Source organism: Magallana gigas, chromosome 3, assembly GCF_963853765.1.
Source record: "Magallana gigas chromosome 3, xbMagGiga1.1, whole genome shotgun sequence".
Classification (NCBI taxonomy): domain Eukaryota; kingdom Metazoa; phylum Mollusca; class Bivalvia; order Ostreida; family Ostreidae; genus Magallana; species Magallana gigas.
The window spans coordinates 21,739,770-21,762,457 of NC_088855.1; the positions used below are offsets into that span (position 1 = coordinate 21,739,770).

At 35.3% G+C, this 22,688-nt stretch overlaps 2 protein-coding genes across 5 annotated transcripts; both read left to right on the forward strand.

Annotated features, from left to right (window-relative positions):
• Positions 1 to 2,002: 2,002 nt before the first annotated feature.
• LOC105332655 (nonsense-mediated mRNA decay factor SMG9) lies at positions 2,003 to 7,487 on the forward strand. Its single transcript, XM_011435326.4, has 13 exons — positions 2,003 to 2,185; positions 2,329 to 2,409; positions 2,771 to 2,963; positions 3,304 to 3,392; positions 3,742 to 3,854; positions 4,231 to 4,342; positions 4,562 to 4,657; positions 4,907 to 4,992; positions 5,408 to 5,508; positions 5,703 to 5,810; positions 6,108 to 6,218; positions 6,412 to 6,544; positions 6,852 to 7,487. Exons 1-13 carry the CDS (start codon positions 2,105 to 2,107, stop codon positions 6,928 to 6,930), a joined length of 1,383 nt encoding a protein of 460 aa, XP_011433628.3. The 5' UTR covers positions 2,003 to 2,104; the 3' UTR covers positions 6,931 to 7,487.
• Positions 7,488 to 8,700: 1,213 nt separating this feature from the next.
• LOC105332653 (cytospin-A) lies at positions 8,701 to 21,247 on the forward strand. 4 transcript variants are annotated; one of them, XM_011435321.4, is made up of 8 exons: positions 8,701 to 8,806; positions 11,152 to 11,233; positions 15,316 to 17,468; positions 18,060 to 18,754; positions 18,898 to 19,021; positions 19,368 to 19,484; positions 19,606 to 19,668; positions 19,926 to 21,247. In XM_011435321.4, exons 3-8 carry the CDS (start codon positions 15,369 to 15,371, stop codon positions 20,037 to 20,039), a joined length of 3,213 nt encoding a protein of 1,070 aa, XP_011433623.2. In that variant the 5' UTR covers positions 8,701 to 8,806; positions 11,152 to 11,233; positions 15,316 to 15,368; the 3' UTR covers positions 20,040 to 21,247. The 4 variants fall into 4 exon arrangements, with proteins under 4 accessions (XP_011433623.2, XP_011433624.2, XP_011433622.2 ...); XM_011435322.4 differs by lacking the exon at positions 8,701 to 8,806 and adding an exon at positions 10,715 to 10,774; XM_011435320.4 differs by lacking the exons at positions 8,701 to 8,806; positions 11,152 to 11,233 and adding an exon at positions 11,498 to 11,528.
• Positions 21,248 to 22,688: the final 1,441 nt, after the last annotated feature.

Sequence of the window (22,688 nt, forward strand, 5' to 3'; positions counted from 1 at the left end):
GATGAAGTTTTCCGGTCAATTTTTTCTTTGATACGTCGATCAATAGAAAAATTATTATCTTCATTTCTTAAGACGTTTTTTGCTGATATAATGTGACGTCATAGTATGAAAATCACGCAGTTTTTCGTGAAATTCTATCCTAATGCATTTACGCCACTTACAGGCTAATTTAATTAATTTTCAACATTCTCATACTGAATTACTTAAATTACGAACAGGGGCTCTAGTATTCCGACTTTATTTACATTGAATTGATTATCCAATGTGTCGTATATATAATGTACTGGTTTCGGGGAACTCATTGTACAGTGCTATATTGATAATTCTATAACACGCAATGTCGTTTTTCAAGTGCGAGGGGTGCAGACTTAATCTTTTAAGCGGTTTCGAATAAAAAAGTTAAAACGCTTCGTTGGAAAATAAATTTATTCTTATTTATCAAAAAATATTATAATTTCCTTTCAGTTTTATTACATAAAAGCGGGAAAGCGCAATCTTAGATATCTTCTTAGAATGTGAATTTGATGCACTGTTGAATATTGCATATGCAATAAATGTACAACCATGTTTATTTTGATGTTATTTATATCTAGGAATGTATTTGAAATTCGTTTCATTAGAAAGAAAAAAGTTAGCTTTTCTTGAAATCTCTTTTTGAACTAAGTACACATGTACCATCGTTCTGAGCGACCTATCATAAGTTAACAAATGCCATTTCAAAATAGTTCTAAAAAAGAATAGTATAGATACCAATTTGTCTGCATACGTTTAAGATAATAGCACCAGTTTCTGTGGTGAACACTACTCACAAGGAGAAGGAACCCCGATCAGAGAACACTACTCACTAGGCTAGGGACACCCCGATCGGTGAACACTACTCACTAGGCTAGGGACACCCGATCAGTGAACACTACTCACAAGGCTAGAGAGATCCCGATCGGTGAACACTACTCACTAGGCTAGGAACACCCCGATCGGTGAACACTACTCACTAGGCTAGAAACACCCCGATCGGTGAACACTACTCACTAGGCTAGAGACACCCCGATCGGTGAACACTACTCACTAGGCTAGGGACACCCCGATCGGTGAACACTACTCACTAGGCTAGGGACACCAAATTTGTGAACACTTCTCACTAGGCTAGGGACATCCCGATCGGTGAACACTACTCACTAGGCTAGGGACACCCCGATCGGTGAACACTACTCACTAGGCTAGGGACATCATGATCGGTGAACACTACTCACTGGGCCAGGGACATCATGATCGGTGAACACTACTCACTAGGCTAGGGGCATCCCGATCTGTGAACACTGCTCACTAGGCTAGGGACATCATGATCGGTGAACACTACTCACTAGGCTAGGAACACCCCGATCAGTGAATACTACTCACTAGGCTAGGGACATCATGATCGGTGAACACTACTCACTAGGCCAGGGACATCATGATCGTTGAACACTACTCACTAGGCTAGGAACACCCCGATTGGTGAACACTATATTCACCTGGATAGGTCAAACGGTCGAAAAACACTACTCACTGGCCCAGAAAAACCGATTGGTTAAAACTTCACACCTCGTTATAGAAACAGATCGACAATCCGTTAAAATTACGTGAACAGCCCACAGTAAACGCATCTTTTAATTCTTACAACAGACAATTTTTAAACTATAAAAAAAATCGGTTTATACATAATATGGATTACTTACACGAATTAATTCCGTACAGTTGTGTATTTTATTACTGCTCAAAATAAAGTTCTTGCGGATCTGGGGGAGGGGGGTTCAACTTTCTTAATTTAACATAGTAAAATATGCATCGGACACCAAAAAAAAAATAATAATAAAATATATACTGAATCCGCGAATGTAAGTGATTCATATAATGTACCGTTCTTTGTAAAGGTCGTTTTAAACTATCTTAATTCATAATCAATGTTTATTCAGCAATTATTTTAAATTATAATGACTGTTTTTAAATCGGGTTCGAAGTACTAAAAATTCTTAACTCGAAAGTAAAAGTAAAACTAAAAAGTACTTTTTTCAATTTTTGTAAGCTGTATCCTCAAACATAAGTGGTCTAGCAGAACTAAATTACCATGTCTGACCAAGACAGAGGAGATCGCGGGAGAAGAAGACCCAGAAGGAGAGGAGGTGGACCAAACACTGGCAACAGAAAGGTACAGGTCAGGAAGTTTTTCTGTCACTGTACGTATCCACTATCCAAAATGAGCTGTCATGATTTGAGCATCACAAATGACAAAGATACAAAATCTTGCAACACACAAAATATAAATGCAATACCTTGGTTTTATTTTATCAGATTGACAGGGAGACCTATGAGGCAGAATACCAATCCTCCAAGCCAACAATTATATTGGCCAAGCCTGCAGCACTAGACTCGGTTTGATTCTTCTACTTCAATGTTAAACTGTCCAAAAACACATGAAAAAATGTTGGTTGTGTTAATACTCATATTCTCTAGACACTACTGTGGAATCATTAGAATTCGTGGTGGCTCAATTTTCGTGGTATTCGTGGGTAGCCCTCCCCCACAAATTTAAATCCTCAATGAAAACAATTTTAGAAAGAGTTATCTTTGTTACTCAAACAGTAACCAATGCATCCACAAAATTACATCCCTACGAATGAGCAAAAAAGTCACAATCCACGAAAATTGGCTGCCACGAATTTAAATGATTCTACACTAATTTGAATTGACTGTTATATCATATAATTACATTGTATGTGTTTTAACTATTTAGGGAGGAGGTGTCCTCAGTACAAGCCCCTCTTCAACTTCCTCCGCAAAATCCGACAAACCTGTTGTCATGGCAATCAGATCCAGGGATGAATCCTTCACTTCAGGCTCTCCCAGTGTTTCAACAGGGGAGCCAACTCCATCACAAGTTTCTTCATCCTCGCACAGAACTCCTGTCGGCCTCGTACAGGCAGATGGTAATATTTCATTTGTCAGATACATCTTTTATTATGTTATATTTCATATGCAATAAATATACATTATTTCCACACAGAAAATTGCAAGTGCTAGCAGTTTATATATTTTTTAACATATAAATTTTATAAAGCACAAAACAGTATAGTAGTTGTAACTTGTTTACATTCATTTATATTGTGTTGGTTTAAAATATATTCAGTGCGAACAGTGCAAACACTTTACAACTTTTCATTTTTCAGTACATTTCTATTATTGTTTGTAGAAATTTCCAAAATTCTCAACTTGCAAACATTTTGCAACATTTTCGCTCTTCCCTATATTTATATTGTTTCTGTGCAGGCTCCAACCGCCTATCTGCTCCCCCAGAAATGAATCAAGGTGTTAAAATCGTGGATGAATCTCATCAGTGGAGTGATGCAGGGATGGAAGTAAGAAAATCTATATGTGTAATGAAAGACTACAATGTGTACAGTTTGTTGACTGATACTGTTAATTCCTTATTTTATGCGATTACTTAATTTTGTGATTCCATCGTTTTGTATCATAATATAAAATCGCAATCACTAATTTTTTTGTATTCATTTCCTATTTAATAGTTCAAAATTGTCTGAAAAATAATAGCGAGGTTTAAAAATCTGCGAGGGTTACTTCTAACAATTTTACGTGGAAATTAATTTCAAGCGTTTGATTAGGAATCTACAGGTTTTACATCTCCATTGCCTGTAGCAATTGTTATTTATCTGGCCATAGCTACAATGCCTGGCTGATCTGTTACAGGTGTTACTAGACCAGACCGATTTCTTTGTGGTTGGTGTTCTTGGACTACAGGGATCTGGAAAGTCATCCATTTTGTCTCTCCTTGCTGGAAATAATCCATCAGACAACATAAGGTAAACAGAGTTGTGTACGGTAAATACTTTTTAGTTGAAAATGAGAAAGCATTTTAATTTACAATATTTATCCAAATTTATTGTATGGTAAATTTGAAAATTGCACTGCTAACTCCAGTTTTAACAAAAGTTTAAAAAAAAACCCCATTTTTGCCATCTATATTTTTCCCTACTTGCCAGCTGTAGAATTTTGCTGGCTAACATGGAACATACCGGTATTTTATCCTTGCATTACAGGTCCTCACTCCAGTTCAAGTCTTTAAAACAAATGAATATGCTTCCAGTGTCATGTGATATTTTGATACTGTGAAATATTATAGTTAGGTTTAAATCATTCATCAACATTTATGTTGCTCTATAAATAATTCATCAATAGGCAGTACATATTTCCACCCCAGAGCAAAGAGAGCAAGGAGCTCTCTGAACACCAGACCACCGGGATTAACATGTATGTCACCGGGGAGAGGACCATATTTCTGGATACACAGGTTTGTTGTCTTTTAGAAGTATTACAACTGTCATAACATTACACCACAAAAAAATTCTTCTAAATCAATATATTTACCTGATCAATAAAAAATGATATTCAAGCTGATTTTAACAAATCTATTTATTGTGACAATTTTAAAATTCATAAAAATAAATGGGTTTTGCTTTTAAAAAACAACAATGAATTTGTCATGATTTGTTATTTTTTTATCTTTCAGCCCATTATGAGCCCCTCTGTTCTAGACAAAATAATCCGCCAAGAGAAAAAGATTCCCCCTGAATATAGCACAGCTGAAAACTGTGTTGAGATGCAGGTAGGGACATAAGTAATATTCATGTAGCTCATAAATTTTAGGTCTCAGATTTTGGATCAATTAAAACAGGATGGAGTAAAGCATTCCATTGCCTTAAGGACTGGAACATAATCACAGTGTAGTGATGCAGAGAGGGTTCTGTGTGCTCTGATTGGCTCATTCACATTGAAACAATGTTTTTCATTTCGCTTTGAATATCTAAGGTATTTGAGATATCAATGTTTTAGACATCTAAGTTTGTTGTTGCAGTCCTTGCACCAAGCAGCCTTCCTCATGTCAGTGTGTCACATCATTCTAGTGGTTCAAGACTGGTTCACAGATATCAACCTCATCAGGTTTGTTGTCAGATATCATAGATATCATAAACAGATATTGAGGTGTATTTTAAAAGTCAGTATTAATGATTGACTCATATAACGTGATCTTGTTTGTCACTGTTTTGCCATATTTGCTTGCCAAGAGTTTACAATCAGCTTCTCATAGAGAAACCCTTGGCTAGCGAAGATGATGGTTCACATATAACATACATGTATCACTGTCTTTCAGTTGCTTAGGTTTTTCATTTCAAATATGGTAAAAGGAAAACTTAAATTTGAACAAGCATAGATTTTCACCTTTTTAACTAATGATTGTCCTATTAAAATCCAAATATTCTTTGTATTTCTTAATGTTTGTATGAGTTTTAATTGGTAGGATAAATATCCATTGACAAATTAGTGAAGGTGAAGTATATAAATGATTTATCTGTAGATTTCTGCAGACAGCTGAGATGCTGAAACCTTCCACTCCTTCCTCTAGTCATGATAGTTCATCAGGATCGGAAGAGACCAATGACTATTATCCAAGAGTGGGTAGGTACTTTTTCTCTACTCCTATTGGTGTCAATTCTCTCGATACATTTAACAGACATATTAATTTCATGAAAAAGAAATAATATCTTATGGATGATGTAAACAATGCTTTGATATTTTGAGAACTGAGGATCAGGGATAATTAAATCAGATATTTTGAAAATGTTTATTTTCATGTGTTTTTGTTTTAACAGTTTTTGTGCAGAATAAATGCACTAGAGACCACTTCAGCAGAGAAACACACAAGGCCATGCTTTCGACTTTCTCAAAAATGTTGGATACATCTAAATTAAAGCTCAAAGGTATGAATCTAATTCACTGTATACTCCAGTATGTACATTGTGTATATAACACTTGCCTCCCTTTGTTTGATAGGTGATGTCTCTATAATTTAAGAAAATATGTTCAACCTGTGCTATTAAAATTTATTGATTCTCTTTAAGTATGTGTACTTTATTCATTTGCATTATTAACAAACATAACTTGTCATCTTTAGTGTGCCATATTTTGTGGGGTTGTTTTGAGATTGATGACTTTTTTAAACAGCCCTACATATTTAAGAATATTATATGATGTAATTTCTTTTGCTTGTATTAAAGGAGAAGTATCAATGGCCAGGGGAAACTTGGTGTCAGGGTTACCAAAGCATCACCAATCAGATGTCAACTTGTATTTGTTTCCAAATATGGAAAACAAGAAAGACTCACAAGGTTTGTCAGAGAGAGAGAGAGAGAGAGAGAGAGAGAGAGAGAGAGAGAGAGAGGGAGGGAGAGAGGGAGAGAGAGAGAAATACATATATACACTAATAGAGAAGTAGAAACCATGTTTATTTGTGGAATAGCAATGCATGCCATTGTTTTCTACTTTTCATTGCTCCTGTTTTATTCATTTTGTTTCTTTCAGACACCATTCTCACCCTGCTGCCAGAGTACAGGGGGTACCCCAGCGTGACTACACTGGTGAATGGTCTGAGGAAACAGGTGTACTCCATGCCCAAAGATACTCTGACCCACACGACACTCTCAGAGAAAAACTGGTAGGTACCATACATGTATGTGTGCATTGAACTTGTATTTATGATTCAAATTTTCAAAGTTTAGCAATCTTTCCAACTGTCATTTTGAAAATATTTCAAACATTTTTAAAATGTACTTCTGTGTATAACTTCACTGTTATACATTGACTGTTATAAACTGAATAAAAAATTTTCTCGTAATCCAAAAGGAGTACCTTGTGATTATGTTTGAAAGTGAAAAAGCCCTACATCTAAATTTTATAACTTTACTTCTGTACGCACTTTTTAAACCTTGCTGATTAACTACCATGGTTATTCATTTTTTCAGGTTTCATTATGCAGCCAGAACCTGGGAGGCTGTGAAAAAATCACAGTTAATGGCAGAATACAACAGACTACTACACTGAGCAAAGGGAAGATTACAACGGAATTTCACATTTATGATAATCAACAGATTACGGTATATTGGTGGTATCCAACAGCCAATTACTATCAAACAAGTTGATTGAGTACTCAAGATAACTTTCCAATGTCCAGCAGAGTGAATTATAGAATACGACAGAATAAAGCTCTTGAGCGTATTATGCAGTTGCATCTGACTATTGATGGAATGGAACAACACCATGTCAATGTTGAAATGCAACAAACTGCTTCACAAATCCAATACATGTACATAAAGTTACGGTATTTGATAGCATTGCCATGTGCAGTACAATAAACAATTAGCCATAAATGGTGAAAAAAAAACCCAGTAAATTAATGATTGAGGATGGTGGACAACATGGTATTAAAGTTAGTGATGGAATGCAGCAGAGCTTGGGACTTGCGTGAAACTCAAAGATGACAATTTCGGTAAAAACTGGACCAATCCAAAAGCATCTTAGAAGAAAGAAACTTGTTGTAAAACTTGTGGATTTACTTTTGATGTGTGATTATTGTACAATATTAAAAGTGCAATATTTAATTTTCTCTCAAATTATTGCATACTGTACACCTCTAGCTATAGAGTTGAAAGAGAAATGGTTGCACTCAAAGATCATCTTCTTTGGGTCTAAAAATGAAGTATCTAATATTCAATAGAGCTATGCTGTTGTTTTCAAAATCATCTTTATTCATATACAACAAATGACCACAAACCATGGCGAATTCCCGCTGTGATGGGGTTTTAAAAAGCAACGATAATGCAGATACCCCCATAGTTATAATGTGTAATAACTATTGAAACAAATCTTTTCCCCCTTATTTTTTAAAATATCCAATCATGGTCAAATAGCTACTGACAAAGCACAATTAAAACTTAACCAATTTAAATTAACTGTCCAAATATGAATACCCCATTATTTAAACATTTTAAAAACTACATTCTTTCAAACTTAGCAGTCTTCAGTTTATATATACTGTGATAACACACACACACACACACACACACACACACACACACATATAGTTTAAATTGTAACATGGTGTCATACTTTTGAAGTTGAATACTGTGGATGAATTATTTTGTGATTACCTGCTGGTTAATGAAAAATATATTTACATCCATTGGCATTTAATTTCGTCATATTGTTATCTTTTTGTATTCGTCAATACTTGGGTTAAACATTCGTCATTGATTTAATTTCGTTGATTTTTACTCCCAATGAAAATAACAGAATTAAATCCTCAACAAATATTTCTGCTTCTACAATATATAACCTTACATTCAGCAATTAACCTTAGCTGGTTAGGATATTAGCCAATAAAAGTAGTATTGCAAAAAATACATAACCTGCATTAGCATGAATTAATGAGATTTGAAGAAACATACATTAATAAACAATTCTTGGTGCATTTAAACAGACCCTGGTTTACACAACTAATTAAGCAATACATGTAATGATCAAGGCATTGCAGGAAAAAATTAAAACACGTGCAGAGAGCAGCTATGCATAGGTTTTTCCTTTTTGGTAATATGTTACGTCCACTTCCTTCATATCACAATGAACTTCCAAAGTAGGCATTTTGCTTTTTATTGCAACATTATTCCAATAATAGTTTTATAGGCAGTCAATGGGTTATGTTAGCATGGACTCCTAGCGTTTTGTATTTTCATTGCATGAGGATACTAAATCTCAAATTTGATTATGAATAATTGGCTAATATTTTCGTTTCGTCAAAATTTTGATCTTATCAATGAAAATTCTCTTGCGCATCGTGTTTGCGTTTGTACCGGAAGTTAATTTAAATTGTCGACTGTATTCCCAAAGCGAACCGATGTCAGTGTTTTGCATGCTTTGCATGGTAAGAATGTTTTATTGCATGCTGTGATATGAAAAAATGTAGAGAAATTGCGAAAATGCAATGCATATAAAAAAATGTTGGACTGAGACGACTAAATTATTTGCAAAACCACGGACTCGTGTTTTCAGTATCTCGTAAATGACTCTGGCCACTTACCACATCATATTCTTGAATTCCCGTAGTGTTTCTATTTTGGATTGATTTATTGTTAACTTTAGTGGTTTATCTGCGACTTTCTGTCACTTGTCGATTGCTGAATCCCTTATAATGATTGTCCTATTTTCGTTATTGTGTACTGGGTAACCTATAGATTAGATGAGAGGCGGATCAATCAAATATCATTATCTTTATCCAGTGTATTTTCTGATAGCCTTGGTTAACAATTATTGTAATTTGTTATCAAATCATATTGAAAATGTCACGAGGTTTTGTTTGAAAGTGGAATAATTCTTTTTTTTACTAAGCTCATTTGATTCAGATTAAAGTCTATATTTATCATCATGATCATGTTCCTGAATCATGTAGAATTATTATTATAAATATTTTTAAAAGGTGATTATGTAGGAGAGTTAAATCTCTTTGCATTTTGACAAGGATAATTTGCAATTGCAATCTGACTGAGGTCTGTCTATTTTATTGTCTGTCATTCAATCACTGACTGGCAGAAATTGGCAACATTTTCTAACTCTATGGCTGAGTCTTAGCCTAAGTAATCTCTATACCAGTGTATATTTCACTTGAAGCCAGCATACTTTTCAGTGTGTTTTGATTGTCATTTAGACACTAAGACAGTAACATCATTTGGAAAGTACTTGTTGTAATATGTCGTATTCAAATACGTGTAGCTTTGTTTCCCAATAGCAGAAAGATCATTGAGTAGTAGAATATGAGTATCCACTTTATACCACTTCAGATAATCCTAAAACTTTTTGGAAAACGGCAAAAAGGTTGTCATGTTCATCAAGAAAATTCAAATTGAAAGTTTTCCTATTGAAATGACGAAGTAGTTGCTTTAAACATTTCACAGAAACTGTTAGGTTCATTCTGTTTTTGCTACTCTAACTTTTTGTAAAAGTATGATATATCACAGATACACCTCATAAAAATGTTGTGTATCAAGGAAAAAACCACTTGCTGACATCAAAGGAAAAGCTCACAAACAATGATACAAATCACAGATACAACACATAAAACTGTTGTGTATCAAGAAAAAATGAATTGCTGACATCAAAGGACAAGCTCACAAACAATGATACAACTATCGACTAAAGGTCAAAGGAATTAAAGGCCTCTAAGATGTTTGTCATATTAATGTCCTTTTTTAAAGTGAGGCCCCATTTGAAATGTGTGTGCCGGTAATTTATACATGAACTATGCTCATTTAATTAGAATTCGGTAGAATTGGTTCTGTTCTGTTCAAATAGCCTCTTTTTAGGAAAAATATTTTGGCCAGTATGATGATGCTTTTGTTTTAATAGGAAGAAATGTTGGATAAAACCATCTGTTGCGGTGTATTTTCAATATTAGGCTGTAATGAGTTGATGCAGCCTTCTAAATATAGAACGAACAAAAAAAAAAGAACTGACACAAATCAATCATCTTGATGATACTTATACACTTTTCATTCTTAAACTCTTTCATTCAGTTAAATCAGCATCATTGATAATTAAGCAAATAGAGAGAAAAAATATTGAGTTGTAGAATTCAGACTTCAAAGCAATATTTTGATTATGGTAGATTTCATAAATTTTCAATTCCTTGTACTGTTGCTGCAATGCGTCCTTCTTATATTGCTTGACCTTAATTAATTAAGCTGAAAACATGAAGAGGAAGTGTTTGAAGATTCTATTTTAGAATGGATCAACAGATTTTGGAGCTTGTACCATTTGGGTTTGCATGTTTAAATCTTGCAGTGCCGATTTTTATAGATCAAGTGGAAATTCAGTGTCTGTAAACCGAGAAGTCAAGGTACAAGCAAGTGTACATTGTAATTTGATTAAAAACCGCTTCCCAGTGTTACATTGTGAATTTCAGAAAAGGGAAAAAATTGACCCTGCTCTTTAGGATTGTGGCTTTAGGGATAAAACAAGGAGAATCCACATTGATTTCCTTTGTGCATCAGTATATTGAGTAAAATTAGAAAATGATGTAATTTGGCTGATCTTACAGGCCCTAATTCCTTGTTAGTCTTGTCTTTCATTTGCTAAATCTTGGCCGTAACAGGTGCAAGTTAATTTAAAGGTTGGAAAATATGAATGGAGCTGCCTGTTTGAAAGAATTTCATTCAAGTCTGTCAAATTGACTTTCCTGTGTATTACTAACTAGTGTATTCCTGTATTTTGCAGATGAGAAGATAACAAGGGAGACAAAAAAAGATTGAAATCCACGAGCAAGGGGAAAATTGACACCCGTGTATATTGCCATCATGTAAGTGTGTATAGTGACTTCAGTACAGACATCTACACATGTTATCTAATCTAGGTGTAATATTGCCTCAGGGTTCCTAGGTTGCAAGTTAATAATTGATCAGAAAAAGGGCCCAGGCTAGGGATAGATTTGATGTTATGTCATTCTTTGACAATTTATTCTGTTCAGGAGAGCAGTTTCCTATCCTATCTACTCGTTTCTGGCAATCTTTTTTTTTTTTTATCCTATTGCAAAAAGGGATTGATTTTTTTTTTCTTTCCGAGTTGACAGTGAGATAGCATGATATCGGATGCAGGTGATGTAATTTTCTGTTTACTTTTTCGGGTTTCAATCTCTTTTATTTGTTTGGTAGCAGGCATGGTGGACTAATGAAAGGGAAGGGAATTTAAAGGGGGGTCTAAAATTACAATTAAATATTAATCAATCAGTTTTAAATTAGTTTCCTCTCCATGGGAAGAATGGATTTTTTATTTGTGTGCTCATGTCTTGATTTGTTAAATTGTTACATTACCATGCTTGTTAGAGTACCTGATTCAAAAGGTTTGCAGAAAAATCAATTTTGATTGTGCAAAATCAAATAGCATCCTCAATTTAATGGCTATGCCACTTCTTCCTTGTAATTTAGTTAATTAGGAAGATAGTGAAAATTTTCATCTTTGATTTCTGGTTTGTAATAAATGTTTGAAATCAGTAAAATTGTTCAATATTACTGTTAGATATACACTTTAATTTCCTTAAACATTGTGTAGAAATTTGTTTAAGGATGACATTTACTCAGAATGAAAAAAAAAAAAATTGTTTTAAATACAAAAAGAATTTATGAAATGAATTATTATTGACATAACAATCAATTTTTTTTTTTTTACTAAATTATGGAATTAGGCTATGACAAAGTTTGTATTTAAAACAAATTTTACTCATGAAATTGAACTTTTTAACAATCCAGATTCGAGAACTCAAACCCTGAGTAAACAACATCCTTAATTAATATCCACACATTTTTTGAACGTATTTATTACGGATGTTAGTACTTGACTTCCCACAATTGTTCCTTGAAAAATAGTGTCTTTTTTAGTAAAAATTGAGACAATCTGCATGTAAAGGATTTGACACACTTTGAATTTCAGGGGTCGGTAAGGTTGTTCCAGATGGTCTGAGATGAAGTAGGAGGCAATTTACAAGATAAACTTATTTGTAACATTTGTTGAGAATATTTTGTAGATAATATTTCCACAGTATGCGTTAGGATGTTGATAAGGCATCTTATTTTTTTTTCTCTTTTTTTTTTGTGTGTGCTAGGAACTGTAACTCAACAGCTCTGCAGTTACGTCCATATATACAGAGGTTGGCAGGGGGGGGGGGACTAAACAAGTACCTGGTAAATCTTATTTTCTGTATAGCACTGGTAATTTGTTAGTAGCTTTTAATACACCTGACCATTTCATCTAGGTCACTGTGGCCTATTTAGACATATTCCTTTGATGTATATACATATTTCCAGTTTGACAGATTTTCAATCACTGGTCCTGCTCAGGTTTCAATGAAGTCATTGAGGTGGTGATTCGAGGCCCATGTCACAATCATACACCGATTATTTGCCTGGACTTTAAAATTAGGTACAATTTCTCATAACAATTCAAGTTTGCTTTGAGAATTTAAACTTAGAAGGACTTGATCATCATGTTAAAATGAGTAACTCAGTCAATGTTTTGTCAGTAGATTCATTGTATTTACATTTCTAGAAAAGGGCTTTTATGTGCTGCATTAGTCCCTTTTTTCCCCCTGACTCATTTTTGATTTATGGACAGTGATTTCTGTTAATCCTACGTATGTAATATTGGGCAAACAAATTTTCCTCCAAGGTGATCTCTGAAAACATTTAAGCAAAATTGGAATTCACAGTTTTTAGTAGAGCTCGTAAAGGAAACGGCCTTAATAAATACAGGCTACCACGGTCTCGACGAAAACGTACATATATAATCGTGATAATACCTCTCTTAATGTGGGTGTTCAGATGTAGCTATTATTGTCAAAACTAAGTGATGAATGGGCACTTATACTCTTACTTAGTGAGACAAGGCCCTGACTGGAACTTTCTATTTAGAATAGTTTGAATCACTCATGGTCAAGAACCTCTGTCATTAATTCAACAGAAGGTCAGTCATTTTGTTGCTTTTTAAAAAAATTGATCTTTACTATTCTGCCACTGAATGCGGTGCACTCAAATAATTCATTATCATAATAGTTTTGAGAAGGCAGTCGGTTTATGGATTGATACTGGAGCGTTGACGTTTAGTATAAATGATAGTCAGAAGGAGATATGCAGGGAATCTTGTGGGATGTGGTAGTGTTAGCTGAAATACAATGTAGTACGTTCATGGTACCAGTGACTGTGAGCTGTGTTGAAATTGAGGAGATTGTTATGTAAGACTTTTAAATGTATTTTAAGATGACAGCCCATTGACATAAGTGGCTGTATTTATCAAGATATATATATTTTGAATACAAGTATGTCACAATATATTTCCTGATAGGTATTTTAAGTTTTAGAGAGAGAGAGAGAGAGAGAGAGAGAGAGAGAGAGAGAGAGAGAGAGAGAGAGAGAGAGAGAGAGATATCCACAGTCCTGTTCAACATGTTCAAGGAGAAATAAAATTTAAAAAATATACCCACTTAATTCTAGATGTCAAATGCCTATGTAAACATATGATATTTCTGATAGGTTGACAAGAAATAGTTTGTGGGGTGCTTATTTGAAAATATTATGACAGGTCTGTGTAATTTATAACACTTGTTTCCTAGCAGGATAGCATTGCAGGGTTTAAAAATTAGATGCTAAGTAAATATGGTAAGTCAGATGAATTTACTTGTTGTGTTCACAAAATGTCTTTATGAAAGCTCAGTTTTGAGAGGTCCATTTCATTTTTGATTGACATGCATGCAAATCCAGTAATCCGAAGCTTATGTAAATGGAGAGAAAGATTTTCTTTTTCCGAGGCGCAGACATTTTTCTTTCTTAACTTTAACTTGAAAAACACAAGTGTCTTTTCCAACACATAAATGAGGTTATCATGGGCTTTATGAAGAGCTGCTTTGTGTGTGTAAATACTTCCTATTCATTTAATGTATGGACTATGACACAGGGAAAATAATTGTTAGTCGTGGGCAAAAGAGGAAAGTTTAGCATGAAATTTGAAAGGATTAAAGATTAAATATTTCAAGTACATGTACATGCTGAGGAACAGGTAGAAATGAGATATTTTTTTATGAAACTAGTTAGCTAGAAACAGGAAATAAAAACTGTGAATTACACAGGTCAGCTGGATAGCAATATTAAAGCAACTTCAAGTTTGTAGACATTAAAAATCTTGCTCATTCACAGTAGCTGTTTTTTATCAATATTTTTTTTTTAAAGATAAAATGCTTCTGATGTTTGAGATAAAAAATGAAGTTGATTTTCTGAAATACATAAATAAAAATATACAAATCTGCCAGGTCGAGTGCAGTAATTAGGATTATAACCATATATTTGCTAGCCGAGTTTATTATGGCTCTCTTGTTCAGGGAAGTTTTTATCGTGTTTAACAATGATACACACTCTGTACGATTGACCTTTCACAGTCATGAGGTCTGTTGATAGTAGTGGATCCGCTAGTTAGTTTCTGTTTACGTGCACTCAATTGGAGTGCGGATATTTAAGATTTTGCGGCATTTTGAGTCAGTCAGTCTCTATACATGTAGTGTAACGGTGTTCACGTAACGATACGTCATGCAACCCACTCGGGGGTTTTCTTTAAGTGGACAGTGTACTCTTTAAGAACAAGGGTACTATGTGAAGCGCATGCCAGAAATTTTGAGAATTGCTGTCAGTAGTGATGCATCTTGCGTTTTCTAAATTTATGAAGTGTTTTCGTGAGCGGCGATAATCCGCTCTTGTGCCAGCGCACTTTTATATGTGTTTGTGTGTATATATATCTGGGATGTTTACTAGAGGGACTGCTGTAGTTGATCGAGCCTCATCATGATGGACGGTCAGTGTCGTCAGGTTGTGATTTATAACTGTCAACATTTTGTGTCTGTAGGGAGTACCCAGGATGACAGCAGCAGCCAGGGATACGTGTTCTACCATGAGAAGATGAAGAGACAGGAGCGGACTTCCACCCCGGTCAAGGCCGTCACAGCCTTCCACATGAAGGAGTCCAAGTCGGAAAACTCGGGACTGGGTTCCCACCACAAGGGGGCACTGGTGCCAAAGCCAGTAGCCTCACCCCTTGGGAAGACATATCTGAGCAAGAGTCATGAAAATCTCTCTAGTCACCAGAAAAAGAAGCTAGCTACACTCATTGATCACCGTCCAAAGTCGAGTCTAGGAATCACAAAAGGAGGGTCGAGTAATAAAGAGAACTTGGTTGTGAAGGACAAGGATGGGGTGTTTCTGAAACCAAAGCCAGTGAAATCTGGGGGTATGTCAGTCATTCGCAAAGCTTCCAGTACGCAACAGTTGGACAAGACCGGTTCTAGTACACCAAGGAGCGCGAGTGCTAAAAGTTCCGCAATGAAACGTGCACATAGTTCTCACAATGTGAGCAAGGACAAGTCGTCTAGAAAAAGGACTTCTGCTCCAGCAGATGTAATGGCTTACAATGCTGAGCTTTTGGCAAATTTTGAAAAAGACAAGAAAGAAAAAGAATCTCGCATATCTGAACTTATACAAGTTGCTGAAAATAGGAAAGCAGAAATAGAGAAATATCGCTATGAGACCAAACGTCTAAAGGAACAGATACCAACACATGATATCAAGGATGAACTGGAATTCCTAAGGAAAGAAAATACTCTACTTAGAGAACAGTTACAGGAATTAGGATATCCTGTGGAACAAATTACTGACTCTGAAAAGTTATCCATTATCCAAGAGAAGAATGCAAGGAAAAACATGGACTCAAGTGATTGTAGTATACCCAAGAGTAAAAGCTGTGATAGCTTGGACACAGATGATGCCCGGGGGGTTCGGTCCATCAGTTGTAAGGGGGAGCCCACAGACAGGCCCGCATCTACAGCGGCCTCCGAGCCTATTCTGTCTCTGGCAGACCATGAATTCTCTTTGGAGAGTAGTCAGTGGGAGAAGGGAAGCAACAAAAGTAGCGATGCTTTAAGTGAGATTTCGGTGGCGTGTCTGACCGAACGCATATTGCAGATGGAGGAGACCCATTACAGCACAAATGAGGAACTTCAGGCAACATTACAGGAGCTTGGTGACCTCCAGCAAAGTGTGAATGAACTGAACACAGAGAATGAGAAGCTTTTGGACCAAAAGTATGTGTTGCTGGAATCGTTGTGTACTCAAACGGAAAAGCTGGAACACTGTAGGACGCAGATCGAACAGTTAAAATGCCTGTTGATCAGTGGGAACTTTCCAGAACGCTCGGAAAGGGAGCAGCAGTTGATGGAGCTGTTGAAAGGTGCTCAGGATGAAAGAGAAGAATTTTTGTGTAAGCAGACAGAGCTAGTGAACACACTAAATGCCAGGGAGAATGAGTGCAGGGAACTGGCAGAGTTGTATGATACCACCAGGGATAAACTGCAACTGCTGGAAGACAAGCTACATTCTCTGAAGTGTGAAAAAGAAAACTGTGAGGGGACCATATTTGATCAGAAAAAAGTCATTGACAATGAAAAAATTGAAATGGATCACTTGAAAACCCTGTTAGAAAATGAAAAATCCAAAGTTCAGGAATTGGAGCAGTATTGCAAAGTGGCGGATAGCCATTCAGAATTGGAGGAACTCCTTCACAACACAAGGCAAGAAAAAGCCAAACTGGAGATAAAGCTCGCCGACATGAAAGAGAGTCTGCAACATGCTCAGTGCGAGCTTGGAAGAGTAAAAGAAACCCTGAACATCAAGGAAGACGAACTGAAGGTCAGCAAGAACAACGCCAAGGCTGAAGTGCAGGACCTACAGTACCAGTACCAGTACCAGCTAGAGAAACTCAAGAAGGGCAAGACGGACAGCACCTCAGAACTCAGCAACCTGCGGGAGCACATTGAGCAGCTTAAGCGTGATTGCAACAAGCACCTGGAGGAAAAGAACGAGTTTGTGACGCAGCTGAGCGAGGCTCAGGAGAAGACACTGCTCCTTCAGCAGGAGAACGCAACCTTGGAGTCAGAGGTCACGGAACTGAGGAGTAGACACAGCGAGGAGTCTGAGGAGTGGAAACAGTTCCAAAAGGACCTACAGGTATGTGGAAAACACATTGTCAAAATAAAAAATTTACAATTTTAATAACTTAAATTGTATTTATACAAAAAAAGAAAAGAGAAATTTCATGAACTTGTATATTATGGATGTACCAGTAGTTGTTTAATGTATACTTGTATGACAAATAACCAATTCAAGGTGTGGATTTTGGTCTATTGCCAAATATGTTAGTTGATATGATATATTATGTTCAATATGATAAATGCTTGTAGTTTATAACTTAAGGAAATTTCATTTTCCCAAAATGTTATCGTGGATGAAAGTCATGAGTAACTTAACATTCCAATGCATACAAGTTTACATGCAATTATAAATTACATTTTCACATGTAGTACTTGGTTGTATATTAAAACAAATTTGTATCATGACTATCGAATAGGTTTTGAACAATATTTACACATTTTTAAGGAAAGCTGGTTTTAAAAAAATAGGTTGGGGAATTTTTTCAAAGTAATTGAATTACACAACATTTATTATTTTTGAGATAAACAAATGTATAACTTTTTTAGAACTTTCTGTTTCAATATAATATCAATGTTTTTTCTAAAACTAAAAATTATTTTTCATTAGGTGGCTGTTCTGGTGGCAAATAACTTCAGAGCCGAAACACAGGAGGACATGGAAAAGGTCCAGCAAGAAAACACAAACTACAGAGAAAAATGTCGTATCCTCACTGATGAGAACAAAAAATTGATGGAAGAAGTGGACAGACTCAAACTCCAGAGAAGTACAGAGGGAACCCCCAAATCCATACTATCCTCCGCTGAACTCAAGGGCAAGATGTTCAATTCTGTTGGAAGGGAACTATCCAATTTAAGAGACAAACGTTCTGACCCCAAGTCACAAAGCCAGTCTGTGAAATCCCTTATACGCTCCATAGAGGAACAAGTCAAGAGCGGCTGTTCATCTATTCATTCCAGTACCTGTAATTCCAGGAGAAACTCGGACTGTTCCATGGATGAAGCAGTGCCGGGAATACCCTGTCTCCATAACATTGTGAAATCCCCTAGTTCTCCCATCTCCGAAAATCCATCCGTTTTCTCTTCTGTGGCGTCTCCGGACGTGGCTTTGAGGTCAGTCCTGAAGAAACAGGCAGAAAAGCCTTCGCCCTTACGGCACTCTGTGGGGTCCTTGACCTTTGACCCACCCAGATCACCATTGGATTCATCGCCCAAGTCGGCCCCTCCAGTGGTGAAAAACGATTCATCTCCTTCACTTTCCTCCATCTTGTCCAGGACTCCACAGAGAAGAAGCAGTGGTGTAAGGTATGTGCAGAGATATTTATGTTAATATCATACATAATGAATTTTTATACATGTATCATTATTGATTGAAATATTGTTATACATTTCTAATGACCTGAAAGACAGCTTTTTGTGAAGAGGCACCATCTTTGTCTGTTTTGTAGTCTAGAACCTGAAAGGAAAGATTCTGGAACGAAGGATCCTTTGGCTGCCTTGGCGAAACAAATGGGTGGATCCAAACGTAATGCTCTGTTAAAGTGGTGTCAACAGAAAACAGTCAAATACAGCGTAAGTATTACAATTATTATAGATGAGTAACACTTGTAGTGTATTGAAATTTAGTAGGAAATATTTGGAGTCTGATTTTTTTCAAATTTATTTTTCGTTTACTATTTGTGTGTTAACAATGATATGCAATTTATGCCAAAAAAAAAAAATGATCATAATGAAAATCAACACGGTGTAAAAGCAAGAGAGAGTGGTATATGAGAGGAGACTTTGTATTATGCATACCATTCGCAAGCTTTAGTGTGTCTAGGAAAGGAATGTTGAAATGATCATGAAGATTAAAGAATAGGGGATCTGGATTGATTCACATACATGTGTAACCCCAGATTTGATTGTGTTTTGACAGAATGTTGACATCACCAACTTCAGTAGCAGCTGGAATGATGGGCTGGCATTCTGTGCATTGCTACACAGCTATGTACCAGAGAAGATTCCATTCACTGAACTGGATACAGAGGACAAGGTAGGATGTCATTATATCAATAACAGCTGAAGTGGTAGTATACAAGTAGTTCATATCATAAAACACACTGTAACTCTGTGCTGTGTTCTTTGCGTTGACAAAATTATGTTTTTACTTACAGAGAAGGAACTTCACCCTAGCTTTTGAGGCTGCTGAGAGTGTTGGCATCTCCTCATCCATACTGGTATGGAAGTTTGGTGGAAAATCTCTCTCTCTTTCTCTCGCTCATAAGTTCTTTCATAACTAATTTTGCTAATTTTGATGCATAAAGTAAAATGAATAAAGATTTCTTTCTCTCATTTTTCTCACAATTTATTTAATTAAAGATTGTTTACAATCTTTTGCGATTTTTCGTAACTTATGCCTTATGCATGAAAAGATTAAATGTTTAACAATGTTATCTTATAATCATATTTTGAGTTTCTGTTTATTTTCTTCCAGAATATAGGAGATATGGTTGCCATGGAGCGTCCCGACTGGCAAGCTGTGATGGCATATGTAACGTCCATTTACAAACATTTTGAGCACGATGCAAAATCCCCAGAGCGCTCATAGTCACAACCATACGCAACACTGAATCTAACCAGCACTGAGTGTTAATAATATACACAAGACTCATTATTTATTTATAAATTCAATATTTTCTACAATATTGAGGTGAGCAACCATTACTGGTTTGGGTATTTTTTATCCGATATGTATGGTTTAGATATTCCAAGTTTTATATGTTAAAGATTTTTTTAAAGGCTTTTTTATGGGAAGACAGCTATAATGTTTTTTCTTCTCTTTCTTAACTCATTCCACACAACTGTTTTTCCTCTGTCTTTTAATACAGTGATTGCTCTTGAGATTGTATACTTTGCATAATAATATTTCTTGTTGTCTTGGGACCAACCCTTGTTTGATTTCAGTGATTGTTAACTTGTATTATTTTTTTCTCTCCATCAAACTGTCTCGAAATATTTGTTGAGATTTAATTGAATTAAGTACATTCATTTTCTTACATGTGTGTTAAAAGTAGGAATTTATTGTCCTCTTGTTAGCTATTGACTTTTTTCTCTCCATTTTTCTTGAATATTAAGGCAAGACATCAAGTATTCATCCTGGTTTCTAGTGATTTTTAAATTAGAAAAATTCTTTGTTTATACACTCCTTTGAAGTAATTAACAAAAACAAAAATATCTTCCAAACTAAGTGTAACAGCCCTGTGAATTTTACATTGTCTTCCATTATTTAGAATTTAATTTTTTACTTGTACATGCAAATGGTTTTAAAGAGAACAGATATCTTTTAGGAGTGTGATTAGTTCTCTAGATTTGTGGTTTACGATAGATTTATTTGGAGATGGTTTTGCAACAGTCCAATTGCTGTAAACAAGGTTATTTTCGCCCCGTGTTATTTTTGCCCTTCTGCACTTGCAAACAGTTTCACCCCATCTTGAATTCACCAAGACACAGTTGTCTTTAAAGAAATTATTTGAGGCATTGGAATTCACCCAGTCTTAAATTCGCCCACTGACAACGAGGGCGAAAGGGGTAAAAATAAAACGGTGGCAAAAAATTTCCTGTATACAGTATTTGTTTCCCTGATGCCTATTGCAATGATACTCTCTTGTAAATGTGCTCGTTCTATTCCATCCATTGTTAATCATGTGCCACAGTTACAATGTGTGCTACATTTTGTACTTGAATTTGTGAAGAATACATCTATTGCAGAGCCTTTATGTTAAAAGTGTGCTTGTGCAAGAGGGTTTATTTTATTTTATTTTTAAAAAATGCCTCTTTGTAGTGTTATCGTGCATATCTGCAATATTTATGTTAATAGGAAGGAAAATATTGGAATAATGAAGCCTGTGAAAGTCATACTATGTCATCTTACAGCTACTATCTGTAGTTCCCCCAAAGACTTGATGTTTAAAAGCTTAATGAAAAAAAAAATTGTCTCTTAATAATGTCAAATTATTTCTCCAAAGAGATGAAAATCGCAAATCCTTGCCATGTACAAGAAAATGTAATGTTATGGAGAATCTTACCAATGTGAATGTTTTCATGAGGTTATGAACTGACATGGCTTTCTTGGTGTTAGTCCTTGTGTTGTACATTGTGTATAAGCAAATGCGTGTGGTGTGTGAAGGATTTATATTCTTGATAGTCCAAAATAAGAGTGGGAAAGTAATCTGAAAATGGATTGTATGGATTTTACATTTTAAAAGAGAGGTTGTACCTGCACATGATACTTTAATGAAATGGAAAATCAATGAATATAACTTGAAATTCAAAGCTACAAATGTCAGAAAATAAACATTTCCTAAAGTACTTGAAAAATTTTGTTGCAGAAAGGGTATTCTTTTTGTCATCGTATGCAAGTCTGAATTTGCAGAGGTATACAAGCCAGAAAAGGGCTGTTTGTATCTCTTGAAATTAAAATCTATTAAATTGCAACTTCATATTAAATGCTTATGTATTCATCTATTTAATATTATCCATTTAAAAATGGTGAGAAAGGCTTGCAAGTTGTCTTTTTATTTTTTTAATTCACATATGGTGAATAGCTCTGGATTTTTATGAAGTTTGCTCATTTCTTTGTATACTGTGTACAACTATTTAAGGTTGGCTGTTATTAAGTCTGTTGTTTTCATATTGTAAATAATAGTTTTGGATTGATGGTTTCAGGTGGCAATCAATTACTTAGTGTTATGTATCTTTTAGTCCCAGTATATACATGTATATATAGAGAGGTTTAACAATGTCTACGACAAAATGTACATATGTATTCAGTATTATTTTTTCTTTCTATTTATGAGTATCTATGAGTATTGGGCCATATGCCAACACTAATCTAGACACTAAAAGGGGAATGCCGTTCACCTCATGTTAATTTTTGAATAGATGAGGACTTTGTTCACCGGTACAGTACTTGTAATGTATGTTGAGTATTTTAAACACAAAAAAAAAATTCACAGCATTGAAATCCAGATCAATTTAAAGCTCATTTCTATAGTATGATGTCCTTTACTGGAAATCTATTGATATGTTAAGGAAAAATCCGAAAAACCCAAGATAGGTCCTAATCCATTTATCCATTTGTTTTTCTATTTAATATTCCAGGATAATCAGTATTGCCCCCCCCCCCCCCCCCACACACTCACACACACACATACACTGTAGATGAACACATGATTTGTGTTTTCAGTATCCTATAAGA